Raw genomic sequence first — 23,246 nt, forward strand, 5'->3', positions numbered from 1 at the left:
AACTCAAAGCCAGTGTCTGAGCCAGCTGTCCTTAGTAGACTGGAAGCCAGATAAGGAAGTCTGGTCTAGCTCTCGAAAGTGGAAGGCAGAAAAAGGATAGCTGAAAGTGGGGAAAGTAGGGCTACTCACATTGATTTACAACCAAAAATCCTATCTTGAAAATGACATCTTCGTGAAATAGAGAAAGCCGCCCCGTCTCCAACTGAGGTCTTCTCGCCCGCTGCCAGGAAGATTCGATCCCAACGACCGCCTCGCAAGACCTCTGTACTTTTTTCTTGCCTTTCCTTATTTTCATTTCAGGAAATCCACTTCTTTACTAGAGAGAACTCGATTTGAAGCTTTCATTCCTCTTCGGGTGGTTTGCTTTCTCTTTATTTAGCTATTGAGCAAAAAGAGTTCGCTACCTTTCTGCGTCAATCTTGTTTTCGGGGGGTTCGTAAGCTGCAAGAAAGGAGAGAGAGGCAGGCTATCTCTTTTTTGAAGTCAGTGCTTGTATTTGGTCGTCCAGTTCTTCCGGGAGGAAAGGGGCATTCTTCACTCCTTCGCGACGCCTCTATGTACTACATAAGGGGCGGACTAAGGGCCCATTGGTTCTACCTTCTTTTCTTTGTCGGCGACAAGGGATCTCTCAACCCCCGCTAAGCATCCATAGCTAAATGGTTCAACATTTGAAGTTCTTTCCAAATGGTTCAACATTTGAAGTTCTTTCCTTGGTCTTCATTCAGTGAAAGGAGTGAAGCTTTCCGCAGCTGGAAAGCGGAGACCCACGAAGGCGAGATGATCCCAAAGCGAGAATGAAGCTAGAGCCATTACTTGACCAAGAACGTGAGAGGATTGAACACACCTTCCCCGGACCGGGTGGATACACTTTTTGACCCTTCCCAGGATTGAACTACGGGATCGATCTCTTATTTACCAAGATATGAAAGCCACGAGCCACTTTCTTTCGATGTGCTGTCATGATCACATTCTCAGTTTCGTACGAGATTCCCAGTTTAGCTTACGGGGTCAAAGTCTTCTTTGGACTTTTCCAATTCTATTTCTTTTTCATCAATCGGGGCGAGAGGGAGCTGCTTCGAGGAGGCGACACCCACTAGTTTTGTCCGGATCAAACTCTCCCCAAAGCAGGTAGGTGAGAAGGGCTCGGCTCCATGCAGGTCTTTCACCAACGGCTGGCACTGAATTAGCGCGATGCGAAAGAGTCCGGGCTTAGTCGGCGGGGATAAGATTCTATTCTCGGAGTCAGAACTACTCCTATGCAAGGCTGTCGTCTCATGCTACTAGGGCGGCTCCCTTCTCTTTAATCAATTAGGGGTGGTAGGCGCCTGTAAAGAAGATCGCTTCTATTACTACACAAGTCGATAAGTCCGAACTCTAACAACTTCAAGGACTAGGAAGGCCCCTTTTTACTCATCCGGATTTCCCTTTCATATAGGTGCTCCAGAAAGAAGATTGGATTCGACAAGAGTCTCAGCGAGAATAGGCAGCTTTAGCATCAAGCACATCATCATACCGACAGTCATCCGAACGAGAGTCTCCCATTTGAATTCCCTGAGCAAGCTCTCCTCTTCCACGTTGCTGGAAAGGGCTTAGCCGCCTTTGGACAAGGACCCTTGGACCATTTACCCGGCCTCTCTATCCAGCTTTTTTCCTTCAACGACTCTAAGAAATAATGGTCTCGAACATAGGGGAATTCAGATGAAAGCTCCGGTCCTTGAATGAACGACTTAGCCCCTTGCACACTAAGGTGCCTTAGCCTATCCATACACAGCCACACCCAAAGGGGAGCGCCTGCCCAACTATCCGATCTTGTTTTCCCTTTCCGGGTAGATCTTCTCATTGACAACAATAGGTATCGGCCATAACCAAAGAAATTCTTTTTCAAAGGAGGTAATTCGTTCGCTCCAAACACGACTTGCTTGTAATTTATCCTTCAATCCCAAAAAAGCAAGAATGAATGACCAAACCCGACCCAATTTCCTTATTTTCTTATTCCCGCCAGGCGCTGTTAAGCCCTTCACCTCCTTCTGATGATCATTCCACTTCTTCGCCGCGGGAACATCTCTCTACTTAAAAGAGGGAACGAAGGCCCCGACCAATCATCGTGAAGAGAACCAATAAGAGCCAAAGGAGGTGATGAAAAGACCTTCTCTCTGGCCCCCTTTTCTTGCAGCTTTCGGACTTGGCCGATCATGAAGAAGATCATCCTCGCTCGGTCACGGGTAGATAAATAAAGGAAAAAGCCTTCTCTGGAGCATGCTCATGACAAGATCCCGAACTCCTACTTTGAAGGTTGGCAGCTGCAAGACCCAAGTCAATGTCTTAAGCCGGGCCTTCGACGGCGGCATGGAAGAAAGAAAGTAGTTTTGTTCTAAAGTCGAGATTTTTAAACTATAGAAGACCATCTTCGCGAGAAAGGTCTCGATCCCTTCCCACCTTAGATCGAGCTGGCATGGCAGCCGGGGCTTCTTCCCCGGAAATCATTCCCATCCAGCCGGACTTTGAAAGTCGATCTAGCGGTGCCTTTCCCTATCGCCTTCTTTTTGATAGTCGTAAGCTAGAGCCCCTATGGTATGGTGGCATCAAAAGCTAACCATTAGGTTCGTATTGCCAATTTGAGTACTTTTTCCACTAAGCGAGAAGGGCCCTCAATCGGACGAGCGCAAATCACTCCTTTTCTCAAGTGGGAAAGACGCTTTGATATGGCTGGATCTACTACGCAAGTAGCATACTCGGATCAAGCAGCATCTCTTTTGGTTCAAAGCGAGTCCAGGAATATCTGACAGGTTGGGCGGACGGTCTCTCAAGCGATTCTTCCAATCTTTTGCATCTTGTGGTGAAGGGAAGCCCAGTTATTAGTAGCAAAAAGAGAAAGATGAAGGGCTTCGCTCCCAGGTTGATGGATCAAGAAATGAATGAAAGGTTGGAAGATCCTGCCCAGGGGGAGAAGTCTCAATGGGATGCATTTGCAGAGAGAAAGAGAGATGCCGCTGCTACCAAAGGTGCACCCCGACAAAGCTACACTGCCTGAGGAATCATCCCATTTTCTCATATGAAGTCTATCAGCGGTGCTATTTACTATTCTTTCTAGTTCTGACTTGGGAAGCTGATCTCGATCTCAAGAGAAGCGTGACGATCATTCAAAAGGAGAAGGATCGGACAAAAGAAGGTGGTGACGACGGCCCGGGTGGATAGGATGGGATTCTGACCTCCACACCTGGACGGAGTGGTGACTTTGAGAGGTAGAGAGATTTTAAGCCTAAGCAGAGATCTTTCTTCAAATTCTTGGTCTTGCAGGTTGGTGACCGATCAATCAGTCTCTACGACCGGATCCAGTCTGAGAGATGAGCTAGCTTTCTTTCGGGTGTGAGTGGAGCAGAATGAGTGTGAATTAAGGGTGTGATTGCTTTGATGGAAAGAGTAGCACTCCCGATAAATCGATATCCGGGGGAAAGAAATCCATATCCCTCTAATAGTAGCAGACTGCGAAGTTGAAAATCGAAGGGGAACCAGAAATCTTGATCCATGGTCCCCCGGCTTGAAGTTGAAGCAGACGTCCAGAGGTGCCTTTCTTGATGGAATGAAAGAAATGCCGACCTATAATTCCTGGTCATGAAGTGGAAAAGAAAGAAGTAGCATGGAAAGGAGGTGCGCTGGAAGTGGAAAGATTTTTTATTTCAAAATTTCGTATTAAGATGGATTTGATTTCAAGCCTTCTCTTTTCTTTGCTTTACAGAATTTATCTTTCTATCTATCAGTGAAGACTGAATTTAGGATTTGGCAATTATTGATGGAATTCCTTCCTTCTTTCTTGAAGTGACAGAATTCTTTATTTATTTCAGGAATTTCTTTCAGATATGACGGAATTGATATCGCCGTGAAATCTTTCTTTTTTTATTGCTTTCTTCTGACTCCTTACGTATACTTCACTCGTTGGGTTCGGCTGTCAGTTTCAAATCTTGAACCAGAATTGATCGATAGAAGTGCTTAAGCTGGAGGTGGAAGCATGAGTTCAGAGTTAGCATCGAAGGATGAAAAAAGACCCCCGGTTGAAGTGCCATCAAATCCAAAGGGCACATGTAGCCATGCCATGAAATACAAAGGGCTAGCCAACAAATGATAAGAAGGGCACGCACGTGAAGCAAGGGGATGGAGGGCAGCCGTCCGGCGATTGAGGACCGCACATATCAAAGATAAAGAATATGAAAACCGAGACTATTTAAGTAGAACTCGGATATACTGACCGGGAGGCCGAGTTGAAAGTAAGGCTTTAAGCGAATTAAGATAGACAATACAATAGATGCTATCTAACTAAGATTTTCAGTCTTAAGCTAATCAGTATTGGTAAGACGGGTACGTAGACGCACAAGAGAGGTTTTCTAGTCTTTTAATTGAATATAGGGGGCAGGGGAATCTAGTAAGAAAGAAAGAGAAAAAGGATAGAAGTCTTACAGGAATTCGATCCAGCCCCGGTTTGAGCATCTCCCTAGCCTACCTACTTTCGAAGCTATCCTTTTGTCTCTCTATCCTTGCTAACGAGAACCTGTGAGACGGCTAGTATACAAGAGTATTCACCACTAATATCTCAGGCACGGTTGTGCGAGATGCGTGAATCGCAATGCTAGTCGTAAGAGATCATTTCTAGTTTAGCAAGGAGAAGGAAGCAACCGGAGAGATCTTCTTTTAAGGACAGGAACGAGCGTAGACAGAGGAGAGAGTTAGAGTGACTCGTTAAAGACAAGAGAAGAAGCAGTCAACGGTTACCAGTTCCGTTAGCCGATTAGCAAGCGGTACCCGAGGAACAGGCTTAGTCAGAGATTCAAAGAGTTGGGTTAGCGATCCTCCTTAACAGAGTCGGGAAAGGGATAGATAAACAGAGTCGGGGTCATAGTACTGAGCCGGTTTAGTTAGACCTTACCTTTAATTTACTCTTTGTCTTTTAGCTAATGGTAATAGTTTCAAAGATAGACGTGTCACATAATCACAGAAATAAGGAAATAAAGTGAGTGAAGGAGTGACTCTCGGGGATAGGCACGACTGAACAGACTCAAATGCATAAGTATACTTTAGGAGTTCCTATGGAAAGACAATAAGGCGTCAACAGTGCCGTCTAGCGCCTTTTAGGCTTAGTCACGTCTCCCCAGATAAGGAAGCAAAGCCATAGCACGAGAGAGAAGGCGTTCCTTCGCCGTTTTATTTCGAGGAAGCGCTCAAGTCGAGACTATTATATGTCAATAGAGAAAGCGGATTCAGAAAGAAAGCGAGTCCTTTTAGTCTGTAATCTTGTAAAAGAGGGTTTCAACTAGACTACGGGTTGTTATTCTAGTAGACATAACCCGAAAGCCGCGCAAACCAGATCACTCTAGACTTTTTACACTTGCTCAATCTCTAAAGCTAATTCGGAAACTTTGGAATGGGAGTAAAGCCCGGCGAACCAATCTCGATAGTAAGCATTGGGCGGGCGATAGGGAGGACGGTCTCTGGATTTCTTTCTGCTGGCAAGGCATAAGAGCCGTTACCTATGGCCTGTGTGGTCTTGGAATTACCCAATGAATGTCTCCTAACGCCGCGACGGGGACCGGTAGAAGCAGACACAAATTGACTCACTACATGAACTGCATAAGCGGACGAATAGCAGTAATATATACCAGACCCTTATTACCTCCGTAGAAGTCACATTCTGGGGAGGCTCGGCTTCTACCCAGGGCAGAAGGTGGAGAAGGCTGGGCCGTAGCTACTATACTAGGATAAAAGTATGACCTCTTTAAGATCTGGGATAGATCTTTCCGATGATATCCATGGCCCACCCTCGAAATGGCCAAGGCTTTATAATCGGGTATAACTCGGAAGCCGGCTTGTGCTGGATTCCTGCATACCTCTGGCAGGCATCGCAGCTCTTAGCATGTGCTATGTAATCTGCAAGGACCGTAGGCCAGTAGTGGCCATGTCTCCGGATCTCTCGAATTTCCCTCAGCGCGCTCGATCTACCTATCTTTCTGAGTTTGATTGGTTTTCGCTCCAGCTGACCTTTCCATTTAATCACTGACAAAACCTACCTTTCCATTTTTCTTACCCTATGAGCTTTCAGCAAAGGACAGATTTCTTGGTCCATTGACATCGATCAACGAAATAGACCTCCTTCTTTCACTTTTGTCGTTGTCTTCCAATTCAAATAGCCCCATTAAGTGAGTGTTCCGCGAGAAAAGAGAGGCTGACATCTTTTCTTATCTATCTATTTTCGTAAATGAAGAAGATAAGTGAGAGCTTACTGACTGCATCTTCTAAGAAGGGCTTGGAAGAAGAAATAGAATCTCCTTTCTTTTTCGAGAAAAGGTCCCATCCTTCAATATCATGATTGGGTCGACCAGGCCAGATCATGAGTGAAATATCATGATCGGGTCGACTAGGCCAGATCATGAGTGAATAGAAAATAGAAAATGTACATAGCAGTTCCAGCTGAAATACTTGGAATAATTCTACCACTTCTACTAGGAGTAGCCTTTTTAGTGCTAGCTGAACGTAAAGTAATGGCTTTTGTGCAACGTCGAAAGGGTCCTGATGTAGTGGGATCATTTGGATTGTTACAACCTCTAGCAGATGGTTTTAAATTGATTATAAAAGAACCTATTTCACCAAGTAGTGCAAATTTCTCCCTTTTTAGAATGGCTCCAGTGGCTACATTTATGTTAAGTCTGGTCGCTCGGGCCGTTGTACCTTTTGATTATGGTATGGTATTGTCAGATCCGAACATAGGGCTACTTTATTTGTTTGCCATATCTTCGCTAGGTGTTTATGGAATTATTATAGCAGGTCGGTCTAGTAATTAGGGGGCGGCCGTTCGGTCGCCTATGATACTAGGACCAATAGGTCAAAAATGGGTTTGTGCCGCAGGTGTTGAACGATCCACTCTACACAGGTGTGGGCTTACAGGGCTCATAAAGCCTTTCATTCATCAATAGGGCCCTGGTCGGTCACTTTTATGGGCCGGGATCGATAAGTGGAATGGAAGTCATAAAAAAAATATCTTGATCTTCGCACCTCAGATCAAGAGGAAGGGTAGCTTGTCAAGCTGGCCTAAAATTTGAATTATTATTAATTATTATATATATAAATATATATAATTAATATATAAATAAAAACGTTGTCTTTTAACCGGCTGTTCTTCTTTGTCAACGCTACTAAGGACCTATAGGTTCGCAATAATTCAAATTGGTTATTTTAAAAAGAAAAGGCGCTATTTAGCCCTACATTAGTAGAAGTAAGCGGCTGAGTTAGCCTAGCCTACCCTAAAAGTGGTATAGTAGGGTATAGTAGGCGAGCGAGTTAGCGAAGACGCTTAGGCTAATAGAAAAGAGAGCGTCGGTGCGTAGCCTTCATTCTACTACGCTACGAAAAGGTTACGAAATCACTTAGCTCGACGTTAGGAGAGTCAAGGGGGAACGCCATACCTACATAGAAGAACCGCTGTTCGCTGACTTTCTAAGGTATAACCTTTCGCCCCCTACTGAAAAGGGGCAATTAGCTTTGCACCACTGATAGACTACTTAAGATTCAATTCAAAAGGCCCTACTTAGTTTCGCAAGCCTTTGTCATTGTCAGTCTACTAAGTAGGGCCTGAGGCCCCCTGTGAATCCGTAAATCTGAGGAGCATGCCGCAACAAAAGGATGGTCCCCTATGCATTTCATTCTTTCCGGAAGGGAAAAAAAGAAGTACCCCCCATCATAGTGAACCCCTCCTTGTGATCGGGATGAGGTAGATGCCTCCCAGCCGGGGGGCGGATCGAATCGGAGTTTCCTTAGGTAGCCACCGACCTACAGTTATCCTTAAACTTCCGTGCTTGGTGGAGAAGAAGCGAACAAAGGTACGCTCGCTTGCTGTCTTGTTCTCTGTCGCGAACTGGGATCGCTCGCCAGCTAGGTCAGATTGGAGCAACATTGTATGAGAACATATTACCCATATTCGGGGACAAGGGGCGAAACGACCTCTCGATCTACTTACTGCAGCCCAGGAAGAAAAACGTCGTCTAGGCGTTACCTGTTGCTCCGATCTCCCCTACGCCTAGGACGTTGTCTGGGCCCACCAAGAGCCATAGTTAGTTGCTGTTTCCATTTGGTAGTTTTTTTATCGTTGTTGATACCGGCAAGACCCAGCCAGATGATGTCTGCTGGTTGGTAGTGAGAGGACTCTTAGTACCTGCATACCCAAAAGGGGGCGCTGGTTCAAAAACAAGAATTTTTATCTTTCTTGCTCTCCCTTAGCAGCGGGAAAGGAGTCTATCTATCTGCCTAGCTTTGGTAGATTTCCCCCAACGCAATCCACAGAAATTCCACGAATCCCTTGGTGGATAAGTCCGACGACTCAGCAGCAGTGCGGAATTTTCTTTCTCGTCTGCTGGATCTGATCTATAGTTAGGGGGCAATACATACCAAAAGGTTCGAAGAAGGATAATGAGTGAAGATCTGCCCCAGCCAAGTCGTCGACCGCTGCGGTACCTGAACTGAATGCTCTGAGGTTGAAAGGCAAGTAGATAAGCAGATTCCTACCTGTATTTTTCTTGTCTCGATTCGTCCACTGCTGCTACTGATAATGGAAAAGGTTATTAAGTTTACTTCTTTGCCTTCTTGAAGGTGGTTGGGCATTAACCAACACAACAGTGAAACCCGGTCCAGCTTTCGCTCCCTCCGCTTCCTCAGGGCCCTCACTTCCTCACTCAACTCACTCAGACGCTCGCCTCACGTCACTTCGCTCGCCTTGGGAGGAAGGCTACTGACGGTAGCGAATCTCAGAATACGAAGAAGATCAGAAAGGCCATCATAAGAGCAAACAAGGCAATGGCTTCCGTGAGAGCAAAGCCTAAAATGGCATAACCAAACAATTTAGTATCCAATTCCGGACTCCGTGCTACTGAATGGATCAACGAACTGAATATCTTTCCAATTCCGACTGCTGCTCCAGCTAAAGCAATTGTAGCAGTTCCAGCACCGATTTGAAACCCTCCATAACATCTTTCAAAGTTTTCATTTCAGTCTATTAATTGGAAGCAGTATTTTTCTTCTTGAAAGCGAGTTAAGTGGCTCTGAGGGGCACGAACGGTATAACAATAAGTACTGATTCGACTAGCTCGAACGTGGGGAACGAATGCTTGAATGTGAACAAATAGCTGACTCTTGCAAGTTTGTGGCCAGCGATCACCCTCTAAGCTGCTTGATAACGAACTAAAGGGCTCGAAGCTATAGAAGCTCTACAAATAGCAGTTCTTATGAATTTATGGCACAGTTCTTTAAGCTGGGTAAAGGTAAAGTAAACAGTAAACAGCAAAGACTCCCTATATCGAACCCCATTTTTTGATATGCCTTAGTCTAAAGAGCTGGCTTAGTACATATCCATAAATATGTATTTTTGACTGCGGCATAGCTATCCCGTAGTTTTCCTTTTCATAAGATAAAGGATAGCCGTATAGGTATAGTATACGTAAGTTTACCTATATCTATGTATTTACCTTATATGCCTAAAATTGACAGATGAGTCGGGATCCTAATCTTACTATTACAATTAGAGGATCAGCTCTTATTTGCAATCTTCCTTAAAGAAAGTCTAAGGTAGTTGCAGGTCCATTTTACTTTTTTTATAATGTGCGGGATTCCTACTCTGAGTAGGCTTCTTCGTGCGTGCCATTCTAGGAGTCTTCATTTACTCCGGTATAAAAAGGGTTATATCAAGGTCAATAATTTCTTTCTGGTCCACCAATAATTTTTTTTTCAACTAAGGTTTATTTAAGTCCGCCACAGCATGCCTTTTCCGTCTATAGCGGATAGGTAATTTAGCTACCTCCGCAGCAACAATTGCTTCAGCGGGAGCTGTCGTCGTGGGATCCGTAATAGTGAGCATTGTAACTGATACCGGGAGTTTCATATCTAGTTTTTTCTGCTTACGAAATGCTTACGCTTACCAAAAGGACTAGGGCATCTTGTCAAAAGCAAAAGCGAGCGGTGACTCTATCGGAATCTATAAAACTCGACTGGAAGCGGGTGGAACCCACAATTGAATCTGTCCTGTCTAGAGGTCTACGCCCTTAACCACTGCGTGTTTACTGACACACTATCCCACCTTAGGGCAGCCCCCTTATTTCAAATAGAATACCTATCCTATTAGCTCTGAATAGCTCTGAAGCAGGAAAGATTCTTTGCTTTTCTACACTACATTCTGGACGGAAAGGAGATGGTTGTTGAACATCTTCCTAGGCCCCTTCCATTGTACTCTTCCCTTCTTCTTCCCCTCCGACCTGTGCTATCCATTCTGCATGCAGTATTATAATATTAGTAGGTCTTGGGTCTAGGAAATGCCAACAGAGAAGCAAGCCGAACCACCATAAGCGGATCCTGAGCATGAGTCAGTACGTCAACAATCATAAAAAAAAACCTCCATATAGCACATTTCCCGATATAAGGATTCTTTGTCAGGTCTTTCCAATGCCGGGGACAGCAGCAAACCACCTTTTTTATTCACAAATGATTGTGATTGTGGAGTTGAGGCAGGGAACGGTGCTAGACGACTCGGCGATTCTACCCTACCTTTTTCCCAGGATTTGATTGCTGCTTGACGAGAAAAAACCGCATGTTTGGCTCTATATTCAGCTTTTTGGCTTAGTAAGCTCTTCTTTCTCTTTCAGGCACTCTACCTCAGCAAAGGACGCGATGAAGGAGTCACCATCTGTCACATGGGTGATCAGGGCGGACATTGTTCTTTCGTCAGTGCAGTCAGATTGGATCTGAGGCAGAATGGATAGATAGAGTCTGGTTTCGCCAGGCGCTCCTGTCCCTTTCCCGAGAGGATGGCTCCCCCCTTGGGCTAACTCAATGACCCCACCCACTTATCGTTCCTACCCGACCTTACTTCTGAAGGCGAATAACTCATTATCGATAAGAGAAATTCGTGATCCGAGCATTAAGATAGAGTAAAGCACACAAGCAACTAAGACAGAAGGAACTGGAACAAGGTTTACTCAACTCATCTCGACACGCATCTTGACTCAACTAGACTCGTGACAACCTATATAAAAAATTTTTAGGTTATTTAATGAAAAGAAATTATCTGATTCATTGAACGCTATCTCTTCGCCTGCGGTGCCACTTGTCGTTCAGGAAGTAAATTTCCTTTTCGGGGGAAGATAGTTTGAGCTTCCTTTCCCTTTTGCCTCGAATGACTGCTTTAAAGTCAATTGTGATAGAGCTCTTTGAAAGGAGGTTAAGGCATCTGGATTAGGTGTAGGACTAAGGGACTGAATTGGCACCATCTTTTCAGCTATGTCAAAGAGTCATTTCCACGCCACGGATGCTGGAGTTGTCTAAGCCTGGGCTGTCTACTATGGAATGAAGCTAGCATTGGAAGCTTTCTTTTACCGAATAGATGTGGAGACAGGCAGTGCAATGTGGGAGCCGTGCTCCAACAAGACCCGAGCCTAGCATTGGACACATTGTGGATGATATTCAAGCTAGAATTTATTCTTTTTAAGTTTCTAATTGAATGCGGATACTCATAAGAATGGTAAGAGGGTGGCACATCAATTAGCTAAACTATCCATTTAATCATCAGGGATGGGGAAAATATGGTTATAGGAGATTCCGGAATCTAATAAGCAGTCCTTCTGTGTAAAGTTAGCTAGTGTGGATTCGCGGAAACTCTTAATATTATCGGGCACAACAAACAACCAGAAGCCATATCTTTCGTCGCTTGCTGCCAAACAACCTATTGCTATTGACAAGAGTCGGTCAATGCCATTCAATGTCCAGCCAATAACCAATTGAGGAAGCAAGCCGAATCCTTATATACGAGAGAATAAAGGGATCATAGCGGTGAAGGAGGACGACCGGAGAGAGGAGCTTACGAAAATAAGCTACTAAAAGCGACGAGGGCAGCATGTCTTTACTGGGGAAAGCTGCCAAATCATTCATATTATCGGAAGCTCTTGTCAAAGGATTTTACCTCTGTTGGACCTAAAGCTTTCAAATCGGAACCTGAAAGGTAAGGCGCGTTGGTTAAGTATCTCATTCCACAAAAGTTGCACAAATCTCTTAAGACATGAGAATAGGAAGGCGTATACCTTACGTACTTTTTATTAGCCGGTGTGTTGATGATCCTCGTGTTATAATTTCTATCTATTAGTTGATGATCGAGCTCTTTATGATTGAATGAAGTGAAAGATCAAACTCAAAGGGCTCTCCCTTTATCGTCATCGTCGCTATCATAGTTGCTATCATCGTCGCTAAAGCTCCTCCACTTTCCTCCTTCCTTTGCTAACGCTCCTCCCTTTGACCAAAAACACAAAAGACGGTGCATGAGGGAGAGAAAGATGTTGCTCTCATACCAGATGCTTTGAGCAAACTAGCCTATCTCTCGGCAGGATGGTGTGCCCAAACTGTCATTTCATTCGAGGCGGGATCGGAGTAAGGGGCGAAGTCTCGAGCATCGGTACTCGCAGCCTTTAGGTTTAGGTAATCGTCAGATTTCCAAAGCCGACAGGCCTTCACGCCCCGACCCTCAGATGCGGGGTTCACTGAGCAAAGGAGTCGGCAGATGTTACATTTTTTTAGACTCCACCTTCGCGAAACTACTAAAGAGAAGGCTAACAGTCTTTAGCGCAGCTTATTAGGGATTTCCCAACGGAAAGGCTTTGTCGAACCCTCTTACGTTAACCTACCTTCTTGCCAGCGAAATAAAATTTGAGGTCGCGCATTCAATGACTGCTCTAGAGCCGACTTATTCGGGCATTTCCAACGCTGTGAATAGAAAGAGATTTTTACCCTTCTCTCTCCCCATATCTGTCTGTTTCGACCAAGCGAATAAAGCCGGTGGCTGCTGCTCTACTATATAAGTACCGTGCGTGAGGAAAGGATCTCGCGTGGTAAAGCATCTCGACGCTCAATAGCCGTAGTTGACTATAGACCTTCACGAGTTACTTGTCATCACCCGGAAATCACAAATCTTTACCAAGTGCCAGAGATTGGTTTGGAACTTTCTTGAAGCATCAAGCCTGGCATCCCAAAGCCAGCGTAGTCCAGGCGAACTCAATAATCCGATTTTCAAAACTGTGCCCAGCCAGCCTATCCCAGATCGGGCACTTATCAACGATCGACGTGACATGAGTCAAAAGACAAGGCTTCTAGTTCCAAGCGCTTGCCCTCATGCCTGGTAAGGTCCTCCAAGGAAGAGGCACGAGCTAATCTTTTACTGGATGAAGGCCGGGGCGGTATAAAGGATAGGCTAGTCCAGCTAGATTCTCTCAAGCTAAAAGGGTAGTTTACCCGCATTGGCATTTGTAACAAAAAGAAAGACTTTGAAACCAGTTAAGACTTCAATGATTTATTTCTATATACAAAAAAGTAGGTGATAAATAAAAAGAAAGACTTACAGTATGAACTGTAAGAAAGGTTTAAACTATTGATTTATCCCGCCTAAAGAAAGAAATTATAACACGAGGAAGAAAGCCTACGGACAGCCTAATCTTCATCTCTAGAGGTTTGGAAGGAGATGTCTATGCAGTGACTGGAGTTCAAGAAGGAAGGACATTCTATTAAAGTAAAAGGAAGGGAAGCAAGATCATAAAGGCCAATGTCAGGTCTTTCTCGCCAACTCGGATTCGGATAGTTGATTCCCGATTGGTTAAGCTGTTGACATCCAAAGGAAGATGTGACATTAGAATCTTCCGTGGCAGAAGCCTATGGATAGAGATCACCTTCTCCGCTCTACGCTGACTTGGTCAAGGTACTAAAATAAAGTAAAGAAGATCATTGAAATCAGTGCCGTCTTCTCGGGTCAGAATTAAGGGAAGATAATTACTGAAGCTGGCTGGCTTGAAATTGAAAGAAAGGTCGCTTCAAGAAGCTATGCCGGATCCTTTCGTTGTTCTCTCGCTCCTCTCTCGGGACTGTAAATGGATTAGAAACCTTTGGCATTACATTCAAACTTGAAACAAGGCATGTGTAACCGAGTCAGGGTCGTAGCGATAGGACTAGTAAAGTCAAGCCTTACCTTACTCTTGCAAGTCTTTTCGTGTGCTTTGTTGTTCTCAGATGCTACATAACGGCTCCTATAGCAGAATAACCGCTATTAGTACGAATCCCCTGCTAGTATGCCTTCCTTTCGTACCGATCGTCACTGTCTTTCCTTGATGACTCAAATCAATAAGACAAAGAGTTACTAATAGCTGTAGTTAGGGCCTTTGCCAAAGAAGAAAGACTAACTTCTCCGATTTCTGTTCTAGAGCCGAGAGAAGAATGCACACTGCCTATCCTGCTTGAAGATTGCGAGATTTGCATTTGCAATAGCAAGACTCTTATATTAAAGTAAAGATATTGGTTGTGTTTGTTTTGTTTGATAAGTCTCTCCTTACTAGACTCGTGACCCAGGAACTCCCCCTTAAGGTGCATTCATGGTGAGTAAGCCGAGTCCCTTTTTTTGGATAATCCTTCAGTGCACTATCAAGTAGTCGATCAAACAATCCCTTTATGACTCCGCTTTCTGAGTCGTCCACTAATTCAACTAGATCAAGGCGTCTGAGTATAAGTTAACAATCCTAAGAACGTTCTAAATTCTTGATTTAGAAATTCCGTCAATCAATGGCTAGTCAAACTAAGAAAGAAAGCCAGAACCTCCATGACTAGGACAAAAAAAGACGAATGGAATCCTTGCCTTTTGCCTCTATGGCCATCCAACCCTCTCAAGAAGACCATTAGTTAGAGTACTTTCTTTCTTTGTAGTTATCAGGCATGTGAAGATACAATCAACTTAGAAGGAAAGTTGCTGTTGCTCAACTTTAGAGCACCATCTCACCATGTCATAAGCTTTCCAGATGTCAGTCCAGTGCCAATTCAAAAGAAACGCTCTTGGCCGATTAGTTGGCTTAAAACGGCCGATATGAGCTGAGATATCGGTCCTATGAATCTGTTCCCGAGGGTCGAGCTGCGTTAAGCTCTTATTCTCCGATTCTGTTAACGCCGTCAACGCGAACTGCCGATGCGGCTTCTGACTATGCTTTCTGCGGTCTTCGTTTCGACTCTTCCGCTGTGAAAAGAATAGGTTGTTCTCAGGTGTAAAGGAAGAGCTGCTAGTAACAAGTGAGGGAAGGAACCCCAAGGAAAGAAGAAATCAAAGCTCTCTAGCCGGGATATCAAGATTCACGTGCGAAGGGACAAGCGAAAGGCTTCCTGGTATAAGAAAGAAAGTAGAGCTAGGCAAGGTCTTCTGTGAGTGAACGAGATGAGGATCGAGGCAGTTAAGTTCCACCAGGGTAGGTGCTTTCTTCGCGAGTATGTCTGTTGATGGCGCAGTGTCCTATCTGCTCAAGGAAAGCTGCCCAACTCAATGTGTTACGCATTAGCGGCATTTGCTACATAATCCGCATCTGTTGTCAGATATTTTACTATAAGGTAAGTGAGGACTTCTTCCAAGAACGGATTCTTCTTAATCTTAATTAAGTTGATTTGTTGCTGCTGATTTCAATAGCCAAGTCAAGCTTTCCAGCAGGCGAGACAGATGCCGATTCTACCTCTGTCAACTACCTCTTTATTTTATATTTTGATCACTCTTTTTTCCATCAACGATTGCCACGTGAAAGCTCTAAGTCAAGAAGTCAAGCCAGCAAGAAAGTCCGAAAGTGAGAAGGTACGGTTTCATCATCCTAAGCTACCTCACCTCACTAAGTCCAGTCTATGCGCCCTTAGCCCAAGGATAGAGACAGGGCTAATGCTTTGGTCATACTAGATGACGAGGCTTACCGAACTACCTTTGCCGTAACTCAGAGAGAGAAGGCCGCTCAAGCAGAATCCGAATACGACTCTCGCTAAACAAGAGCTCTTTACTGCTAAGCTGATCACAACTTCATATTCAACAACAGCAAGAAGACGACTCTAGCCCGCTGAAAGCTTTGAACATTCGCTTTTCTCGGGTTCCTAGCCCAAAGGTTCTAGGGTTCGAGAGAGAAATTCCTACTATAAGGAAGGGAAGAAGGTAATCCAATTAGTAGAATGCTGCTTTCTATCGGTTGTTCACATTCAAGCATGAGTTAGTTCAGAGTCGGCAAGGGGAATCAGAGAAAGGGCAGTTTAGTCAACAATCATGACCATGGGAACATTTGTTCGCTTTATAGGTACCCCCGAATCTACTAGTCATCGCCTTTGAGCTGGGAAAAGCATTTACCTGGAGTCGGCTATTCCTGATTCAGCAAAGGAAAGAAGCCTTGATCCCAAGACTAGCTGCGTCTTTTTCGACTAGTGAGTTGTTGCCTAGCCTTGGTCACTGAACTCGGTCACTGAAAGACCTTTCGAGTCGAACTATAGTGGATAAAATAGCTGCTTATTCTTCTTAAACGGATCCATCTTCTTTCGCTCCTAAATCAAGAAAAAAGCTTTTGTCGGCTCTGAGGCTGAGGAAAGCCGCTGACCAAAACCTAGCGTTCGCACCCCTTTCGAAGCGGAATAAAGGGAAAAGTGAGTTGCAAGTCGAGAAAGAGAGAGAGAACTGCCTAAAAGGAGAAGTAAAAAAAGGAGTCCTCGTAAAGCCTAAGGTAAGGAAGGCTGTTCACCAGGTAAGGCCTCCCATCCGGTCGAGAAGAAAGGGATTCCTTTGAAAGAAAGGGGAGTATACGAAGCGAAAAGGGAAGGTGGGAGGGGGTAAGGTAAAGTTGAGATAGGATCGTAAACCGCCACCCTTCCGCATCCGGTTGAGCCGATTGATCGAATGGCCTCATCAACAATAAGGTGGACTTCAATTGACGCGATAAGGTGTTAGAAGCACCCTGACGGGCCAGGGTATGCCGATGGTTGGAGGGCTACTTAACATCATTCTCTAATAAATCAGCCCCATGAGATCATCCCGTTGCACCCCTCACGCAACGTTAGAGGGCTGGGTCCCCTCCCAAGTCAAGTTATAAGGTAAGCGCTGTGCTAAGTTTAGAAGTCCGTCTATGTCGATTCAGTTGCAGTTATTCGCCTTTCTTGCGAGCCAGAAGTTTGAGTTGTTTTCCTTTCATTCACCCTCTCCCGCTATCCTAAGCCTTTCTTTCGTCCTGCCATTCTTTCTGCTAGCTATCTAGTGGGAGAAAAAAGAGAAGCCCCTCCTGTTGGCGTGCTATAAAATTGAATTTGAGTGATAGGCCAATGCTAAGTGTTCCATGTCGTTGGATAGTCGGTTCGAGGGCAAGGAAGGAAGTTCTCATTTTTAAGCCTGCGAGCTAGTAATTCCTCTCCTCGATAAAATGGGCATACCTTTAGATTTCCTTCGCTTCGTAAAGTAAACGACAATGGAAAGAGTGAAAAAAAGAGTGGAAGTTGCCCCTCCTAGGGTTCCAATTTTAGTTTTAGGTTACATTGGAGTCTCTTACTAGTCCATTTCTAATCCCTTTTAGCCAGTTTCCTTCTATCCCATTGAAGCAGTTGTACCAATTGCAACAGTCTTAAGGCCATTAGTTGGAGTGCTAAGTGCTGCTTTGGCAGTCGAGTTTTTTCTTACATCCAGTGCTACATCTAGAGGTCCAGTCCCCTAGGTCATTTGATATCTCTAGTCTGAGTTCCGTTCAACAAGCCAGTTCTGTTAGATCGCTTACAGTCCCCGTAGTGTCCAGTAGCTGTCTCTTTTTCTTACCTTAACCTTAGGCAAGCGAAAGACAGAGGCTTGAAATCAAAGTTAAGATATCTCCATCCGGTGGGAGTTGCTATCCATATAGTTCCATGGCAGTTCTACTTGCAGCCATTGATAGTTCTCTTGCATCCGCTTTCAATCCAGCAGAGTAAGGGGCAAAAGGATCTGACGCAAGTTGGAGGATCGACAGAAAGCTAGGGTTTTTCTTCTCCCTTATTATCCTTTTCTAAGGAACTAAGGAGTTAACGATATCTCGCTTAAGGATATATCTAGCCAAGCGATTCACCTGATCCAGACACGCCAATAGGCGGGTTTGAAGATAGTAAGTAAGAGTAGTGGCATTCTCATCAAAAGGATAAGTAAGTTCGCAATCCAGTGATAAAGTGAAAAAAGGTGCTTTTTTCTGCGCATATTCCCTGGTGAGGATATGCATATAATATTTTAGGTATTAGAGTGCATCAAGATTATAGGTTACAGTTTCTAATCTATAGGATTGATTCTGGCTTCTGTAGGACTACTAACTAGATTATGCTTTCTCTCCGGGCCTTTGCTAAAAACGTTGGAAGGAAATCTGTGCGAAGGCTTTCTGTGGGTAAGGCAAAGGTAGATGTAATATTGCGATATGTGTCTTACCTTGGTAATTCCTTTATTTACCTAGTGGGTCTAACTTTATGTCTAAGGAAGAGGATAATCGCCCTAAAGAGCCTGCCTAGTCCTTCTCGAATCCTGAGAGTTCTGTTCCATTTCGTAAGCGAGTGTTCAGTGTGAAGTACTTCCATTCGCCCCTCCTCCAATTGCGGACTCCTTGTCAGAAGAGTTATCAAGCGCAAGGGAAAAGACTAGCAAGCCAATTACAGTCTTAAGGGTTGGTGTTCGAATTCTCTTCTCATTGGATCCAGTTGGAATTGTAGTTCTCTTTGCTGTTGTGCCAAGCGAGGGAGTTCTTTGATAACTCTACCAAGAATTAGGGTGCAGGCAAGTTTACTCGCTTCTCCTCGAATTGCATAAGAAAGATGGTTCTGGAGATAAATCCTACCCGCAAGCATTTGCTTATAGAATGGTGGAGGGAGGAAGAGGTAGCAATACATTCCGCCTGATGCTTGATCACTGCATTCGTGATATATCAAATGAGCTCTCCGATCTATGATGAAGAGTTCCTGTAGATAGGATCATATTTCTTTCTAGTCCTAAGCATTTTAATTGGACCTTTCTCCTTGACTTAAGTTTTGGAATATTTTCATCCGGGATTGGAACGACCTATGTTGTAACGGAGGAGAGAAGGTGAACCAGCTTCCTTTGGTCGCCTCTCCCGTCTGGTCGAGTAGCTTTCGCTCCTTCCTACTTACTTTATTATAATATAAGCGGGTGGCCTATTGGGAGCTTTTTAGTCATAGTGGGAGCTTTCGGAAATAACTTTGCAGGTCAAGATCATAGGAAGAGGGAAGAACAAGGGAGAAGATCTTTTTGAAAAGAAGACGATTCCAAAAGAAACTCAAAACGGAGAATAGGATGCCTTAAAGGTAAATAAGAAAGATCATAAATAAAAAAGAAAGAAAATAGCTGCCTAGCCCGCGGGAAACAGAAGGTTAGGTTAGGAAGGGAGAAAGGATATTTACCAAGACTACTGAAATAGCACAGATTCGGCTTGGGAGTTCTCACTCGGGCTACTAATCTCCTCTTCTCCTACTCATAAGAACCAGAACAGGCACTCGTAATCGTCCCTAACCTCTGTCTCTAACCTATTCCTTTTCCTCTGTCCTTTTACCCTTTGAACAGCAAGCCGGAACTGGATTACATTTCAATAGAGAAAGCTATCAATGGTCACATTGAGACGGGAACAGATGGGAAGTTCGCCCTCCAGTTCTATTCCTTTGGATGAGACGGCGGTGAGCAATCGATAGAGAGCAAGGGATGCTAGCGCTCTTCTACTCATATTCCTTGCTTCAGTTGGTTCAGGAAGCTTTGGCATCGAGACGCATTACGATAGCTATAGCTAGGCCGGGTGGGATTCTCTCTCTATCTAATGGTTATGAAAAAAGTGATGAATCAAGTGGATCCTTTGCCCCTTACCTCAGTAGCTGGGAAGGCAGGCCCTTAGCTTCAACTAGTTCAGTTTGAGTCTTTCTCAGGAGTAGTTGCATTGCAAGTAGGCAGAAAATAAGTAGTGCGTTAGCTTATCTGTTCATTTTCAAACAACCCTTGTTTGTGCTCCTTTATCTTTCTAAGCCGCTCTCGCTAGCAGGGAATCTAGTTCAGCAAGGTCCATAGGGTGAGCTCGCTTGAAACTGGGGCGCGTCTGGTGGTATCGTATATAAGATCACACGGCTGCTTGCTTTTAGGAGCGATCTGTTCATCCAACTCGAAATATCGTAAGTAAGAGAAGAAGAAGAATCTGACGCCCAAAATTCCCATGTCTTTCTTGGTTGGACCAACCGGCGAAATCCGTCTTCCTTAATTGGAAGAGCAAGAACAAGTCTCTCCATTTTTTTGGGGGAGCAGAGCAGTCAAAGAATGAAACAGATCAAATGATTGTTCTAGAATGGCTATTTCTCACAATTGCTCCTTGTGATGCAGCGGAACCATGGCAATTAGGATCTCAAGACGCAGCAACACCTATGATGCAAGGAATAATAGACTTACATCACGATATCTTTTTCTTCCTCATTCTTATTTTGGTTTTCGTCTCACGGATCTTGGTTCGCGCTTTATGGCATTTCCAAAAAGAAAAAAATCCAATCCCGCAAAGGATTGTTCATGGAACTACTATCGAGATTCTTCGGACCATATTTCCTAGTATCATCCCGATGTTCATTGCTATACCATCATTTGCTCTCTTATACTCAATGGACGAGTTAGTAGTAAATCCAGCCATTACTATCAAAGCTATTGGACATCAATGGTATCGGAGTGCGCCTCTTCACGAGGGTGATTTAAGTGCAACGAAATGCCTTAAGAATATGGTTCGCGAAGCATCTGGCTTACCGGTAATCTCCCATTCCCGCCGTCGAGAGACTTAAATAACTATAGCATGCCAGAAACGGGGAGTTGAGATGGTTAGACCTAGACCCCGAAATGCTCCCAGCATAGAAGCCTATGGTTCCATCTTGTTGTTGCTGGAGGTACACATCCCTCTTCTCGGTGTGGAGCGATATACGAGAAATAGATGCTCAGCCTGAAATGTCCGATAACGGCGCTGAAGTAGTGAATCTATCGGCACCATAGCTGTGGCATACAACTTTGGACCTAACGGCCGGCCCAGTAACCTTTCGGAATGGGGGATCCCCGTTGGCAACAACCACGGTAGTAGTTGCGGAACTACTGGGCCGGGAGAGGACAACCTCTTGTTCCTGCTCCTCTTTCTTCGCTTCGGGGACGGAGGTCCTACGGTAGGTAACAGCAGGTACAAGCAACTTGACCGAAGGGGACCAGCGCTTCTACTCTTCCACCGAGGAGCCGTTCGCAGCGAGAAGCAAGGGATGTCGTGAACGGTGGGAGGTCACAGAGAATTTACCTATTCATAGAGTGATCCTATGATCGATACAGGATATAGACTATCTCTTTCTTTATTCGATTCTTTTTCTGAAAAAAAAGAAGGGTGACTCAACTTCTCAGCTAGAGTTGGGGGTGGGACTTGTTGGCATAATGCAAGCTGGAACGTGGGAATTCGAGGTATCATGAACTACTACTAAAAACCAACTTTTTTTTTCTTTTTGGACAAACGATATCAGGTCAGGTCTATGGATGGATCCAGATCTACGGGCCGGCCGGCCCCGGCCGATGAGCATAGGGAATCTATACTCGAGCGTTCAACTGGGCCCCTGACAGGATAGGTGAGGAATCTTGATATTTTTTATTGGGGCCTACAACTTCTCCGAGCCGACTAGCATCCCTTTCCACTGCGCATTTCTCGAACAAAGAAGACGACTATAGGATCGAATTCGCTTTCCATGGTGAACTGGTCGTCCCATACCTTCTGCCTGTCTCATATGTGTGGAACCAGGTCTTTTTCGGTTCCAGCCCCCCCCCTTGAATACATAGGGTAGGTAGGACTGGGTGAGAAAGGGTTCCCTGTTGCCAATAAACTTTCCCCGGCCTTCGATTCCCCTTACTCATAAAGGGTCTTACGGTCGGTACTAACTAAAGAAAAAGAGTCTTCTTTCTAAGAGTAGGCGTGGAGAGCTTTTTGCGGGGAAACTTGCAAGTACAGTTTGGGGGGAGACGGGCGTCGACCCAACCTTATGAGTATTCGGACTATAACAGTTCCGATGAACAGTCACTCACTTTTGACAGTTATACGATTCCAGAAGATGATCTAGAATTGGGTCAATTACGTTTATTAGAAGTGGACAATCGAGTGGTTGTACCAGCCAAAAGTCATCTACGTATTATTGTAACATCTGCTGATGTACTTCATAGTTGGGCTGTACCTTCCCCAGGTGTAAAATGTGATGCTGTACCTGGTCGTTTAAATCAAACCTCTATTTCGGTACAACGAGAAGGAGTTTACTATGGTCAGTGCAGTGAGATTTGTGGAACTAATCATGCCTTTATGCGTGCGCCCGGAAAGATAGGCCGACTGCTGAGCCCACTCTGGCTCAGCCGCACCACCCAGGGTGCGAGCCACCCGAGAAGCAAGCTATTACAGCGAGCGGCTGGAGCAGTATGGAGCCGAGGAGCAAGGCAGTAGATAAGATAGAAGAAGGGGTCAGGCTCCCGGTGGAGCAGAGGATACGGTTAGGATAACGAACTTGAAACGCGGAGCCCGAGCGTCCGGCGAGCGAGTGGTTAGTGGCCAATAGCGCCCTAGTTGATGGCATTCCTCTCTGCGGCTGGCACTCGAGGAACCACGGGGCACTCCATACAGAGCAAACAAGTCTTAGGGATGAGACGCCCGCGCAAGGACCTCAATTCTCATTAGGAGGTCGAACCAAGGACCTATGGAAGTCGGGGCTAGCCCGTCCCCATGGGCAACGCAACAGTGTCCTGAGGGAGGAGTTTAGAGGCCTTATAGTAGCACGGACTTCTTTTTATTTCTAGGTCATGCGAAGGGGGCCAGTCCAAGATCGTACTGTTCCTCTACAAAGACAACAGACGCTCTCAACGGCTAGGCGCCACTCTCTTTCTGAGTTATTCCAGCTTCTTCATGATTTCGTGCCGCGGTGAACAAACAAAACAAAAAAGAGGGCCATCTCAGCGGAAGGAGAAGGACCTGCAACGGCAGAGACTACTGACCCTATTCTTGTTCCTAGCCGTCTTTTACGAGTCCGGAAAGCCTCCTCAGAGGGATCCTAAAAATAGAATAGAGAAGGGCGGGCAGGGCTTCCGCAAGAGCCTCCCCCCTCTTCCCGGTCAAGATAGATGGGAAGGAGCCCTATCAAGGCCATAACCAGTCTCTTTATTTATGTACGTACACCTTTGTTTCAGGGTGGGGCCGCCCTTCCTCCTGCTAATCCGGCCATTTCCGAACCTGTCTTTCTCATCCCATTCAATGGAGGACTTTTCAATTCTTGCGATTCCCAGCCCCCTTAGCTTATTATTTTATATATATATATATTATTTGAAAAGGGTTCCGCTCGGCTAAATAGGCTCAATGATCTCTTTCTTCGCTTCG

The 23,246-nt window shown here is 45.0% G+C and overlaps 2 protein-coding genes across 2 annotated transcripts, besides 3 other annotated features.

The window, feature by feature from the left end:
- Window positions 1–4,683: part of a repeat region (first copy of large repeat M) that runs on past the window's edge.
- A 1,754-nt stretch (window positions 4,684–6,437) lies between these two features.
- nad1 (NADH dehydrogenase subunit 1) lies at window positions 6,438–6,824 on the forward strand (one part of a trans-spliced gene, as the record gives it). Coding sequence (YP_009640766.1) covers window positions 6,438–6,824 — 387 coding nt within the window.
- Window positions 20,161–22,322, forward strand: cox2 (cytochrome c oxidase subunit 2). The gene is made up of 2 exons: window positions 20,161–20,544; window positions 21,873–22,322. The coding sequence occupies exons 1-2, from the start codon at window positions 20,161–20,163 to the stop codon at window positions 22,320–22,322; spliced, it is 834 nt and encodes a 277-aa protein (YP_009640767.1).
- Window positions 20,267–20,354: a dispersed repeat (first copy of repeat X-11).
- Window positions 21,960–22,021: a dispersed repeat (second copy of repeat X-15).
- Window positions 22,323–23,246: the final 924 nt, after the last annotated feature.

Source organism: Lactuca serriola, mitochondrion (genome assembly GCF_051521515.1).
Source record: "Lactuca serriola mitochondrion, complete genome".
Classification (NCBI taxonomy): Eukaryota; Viridiplantae; Streptophyta; class Magnoliopsida; order Asterales; family Asteraceae; genus Lactuca; species Lactuca serriola.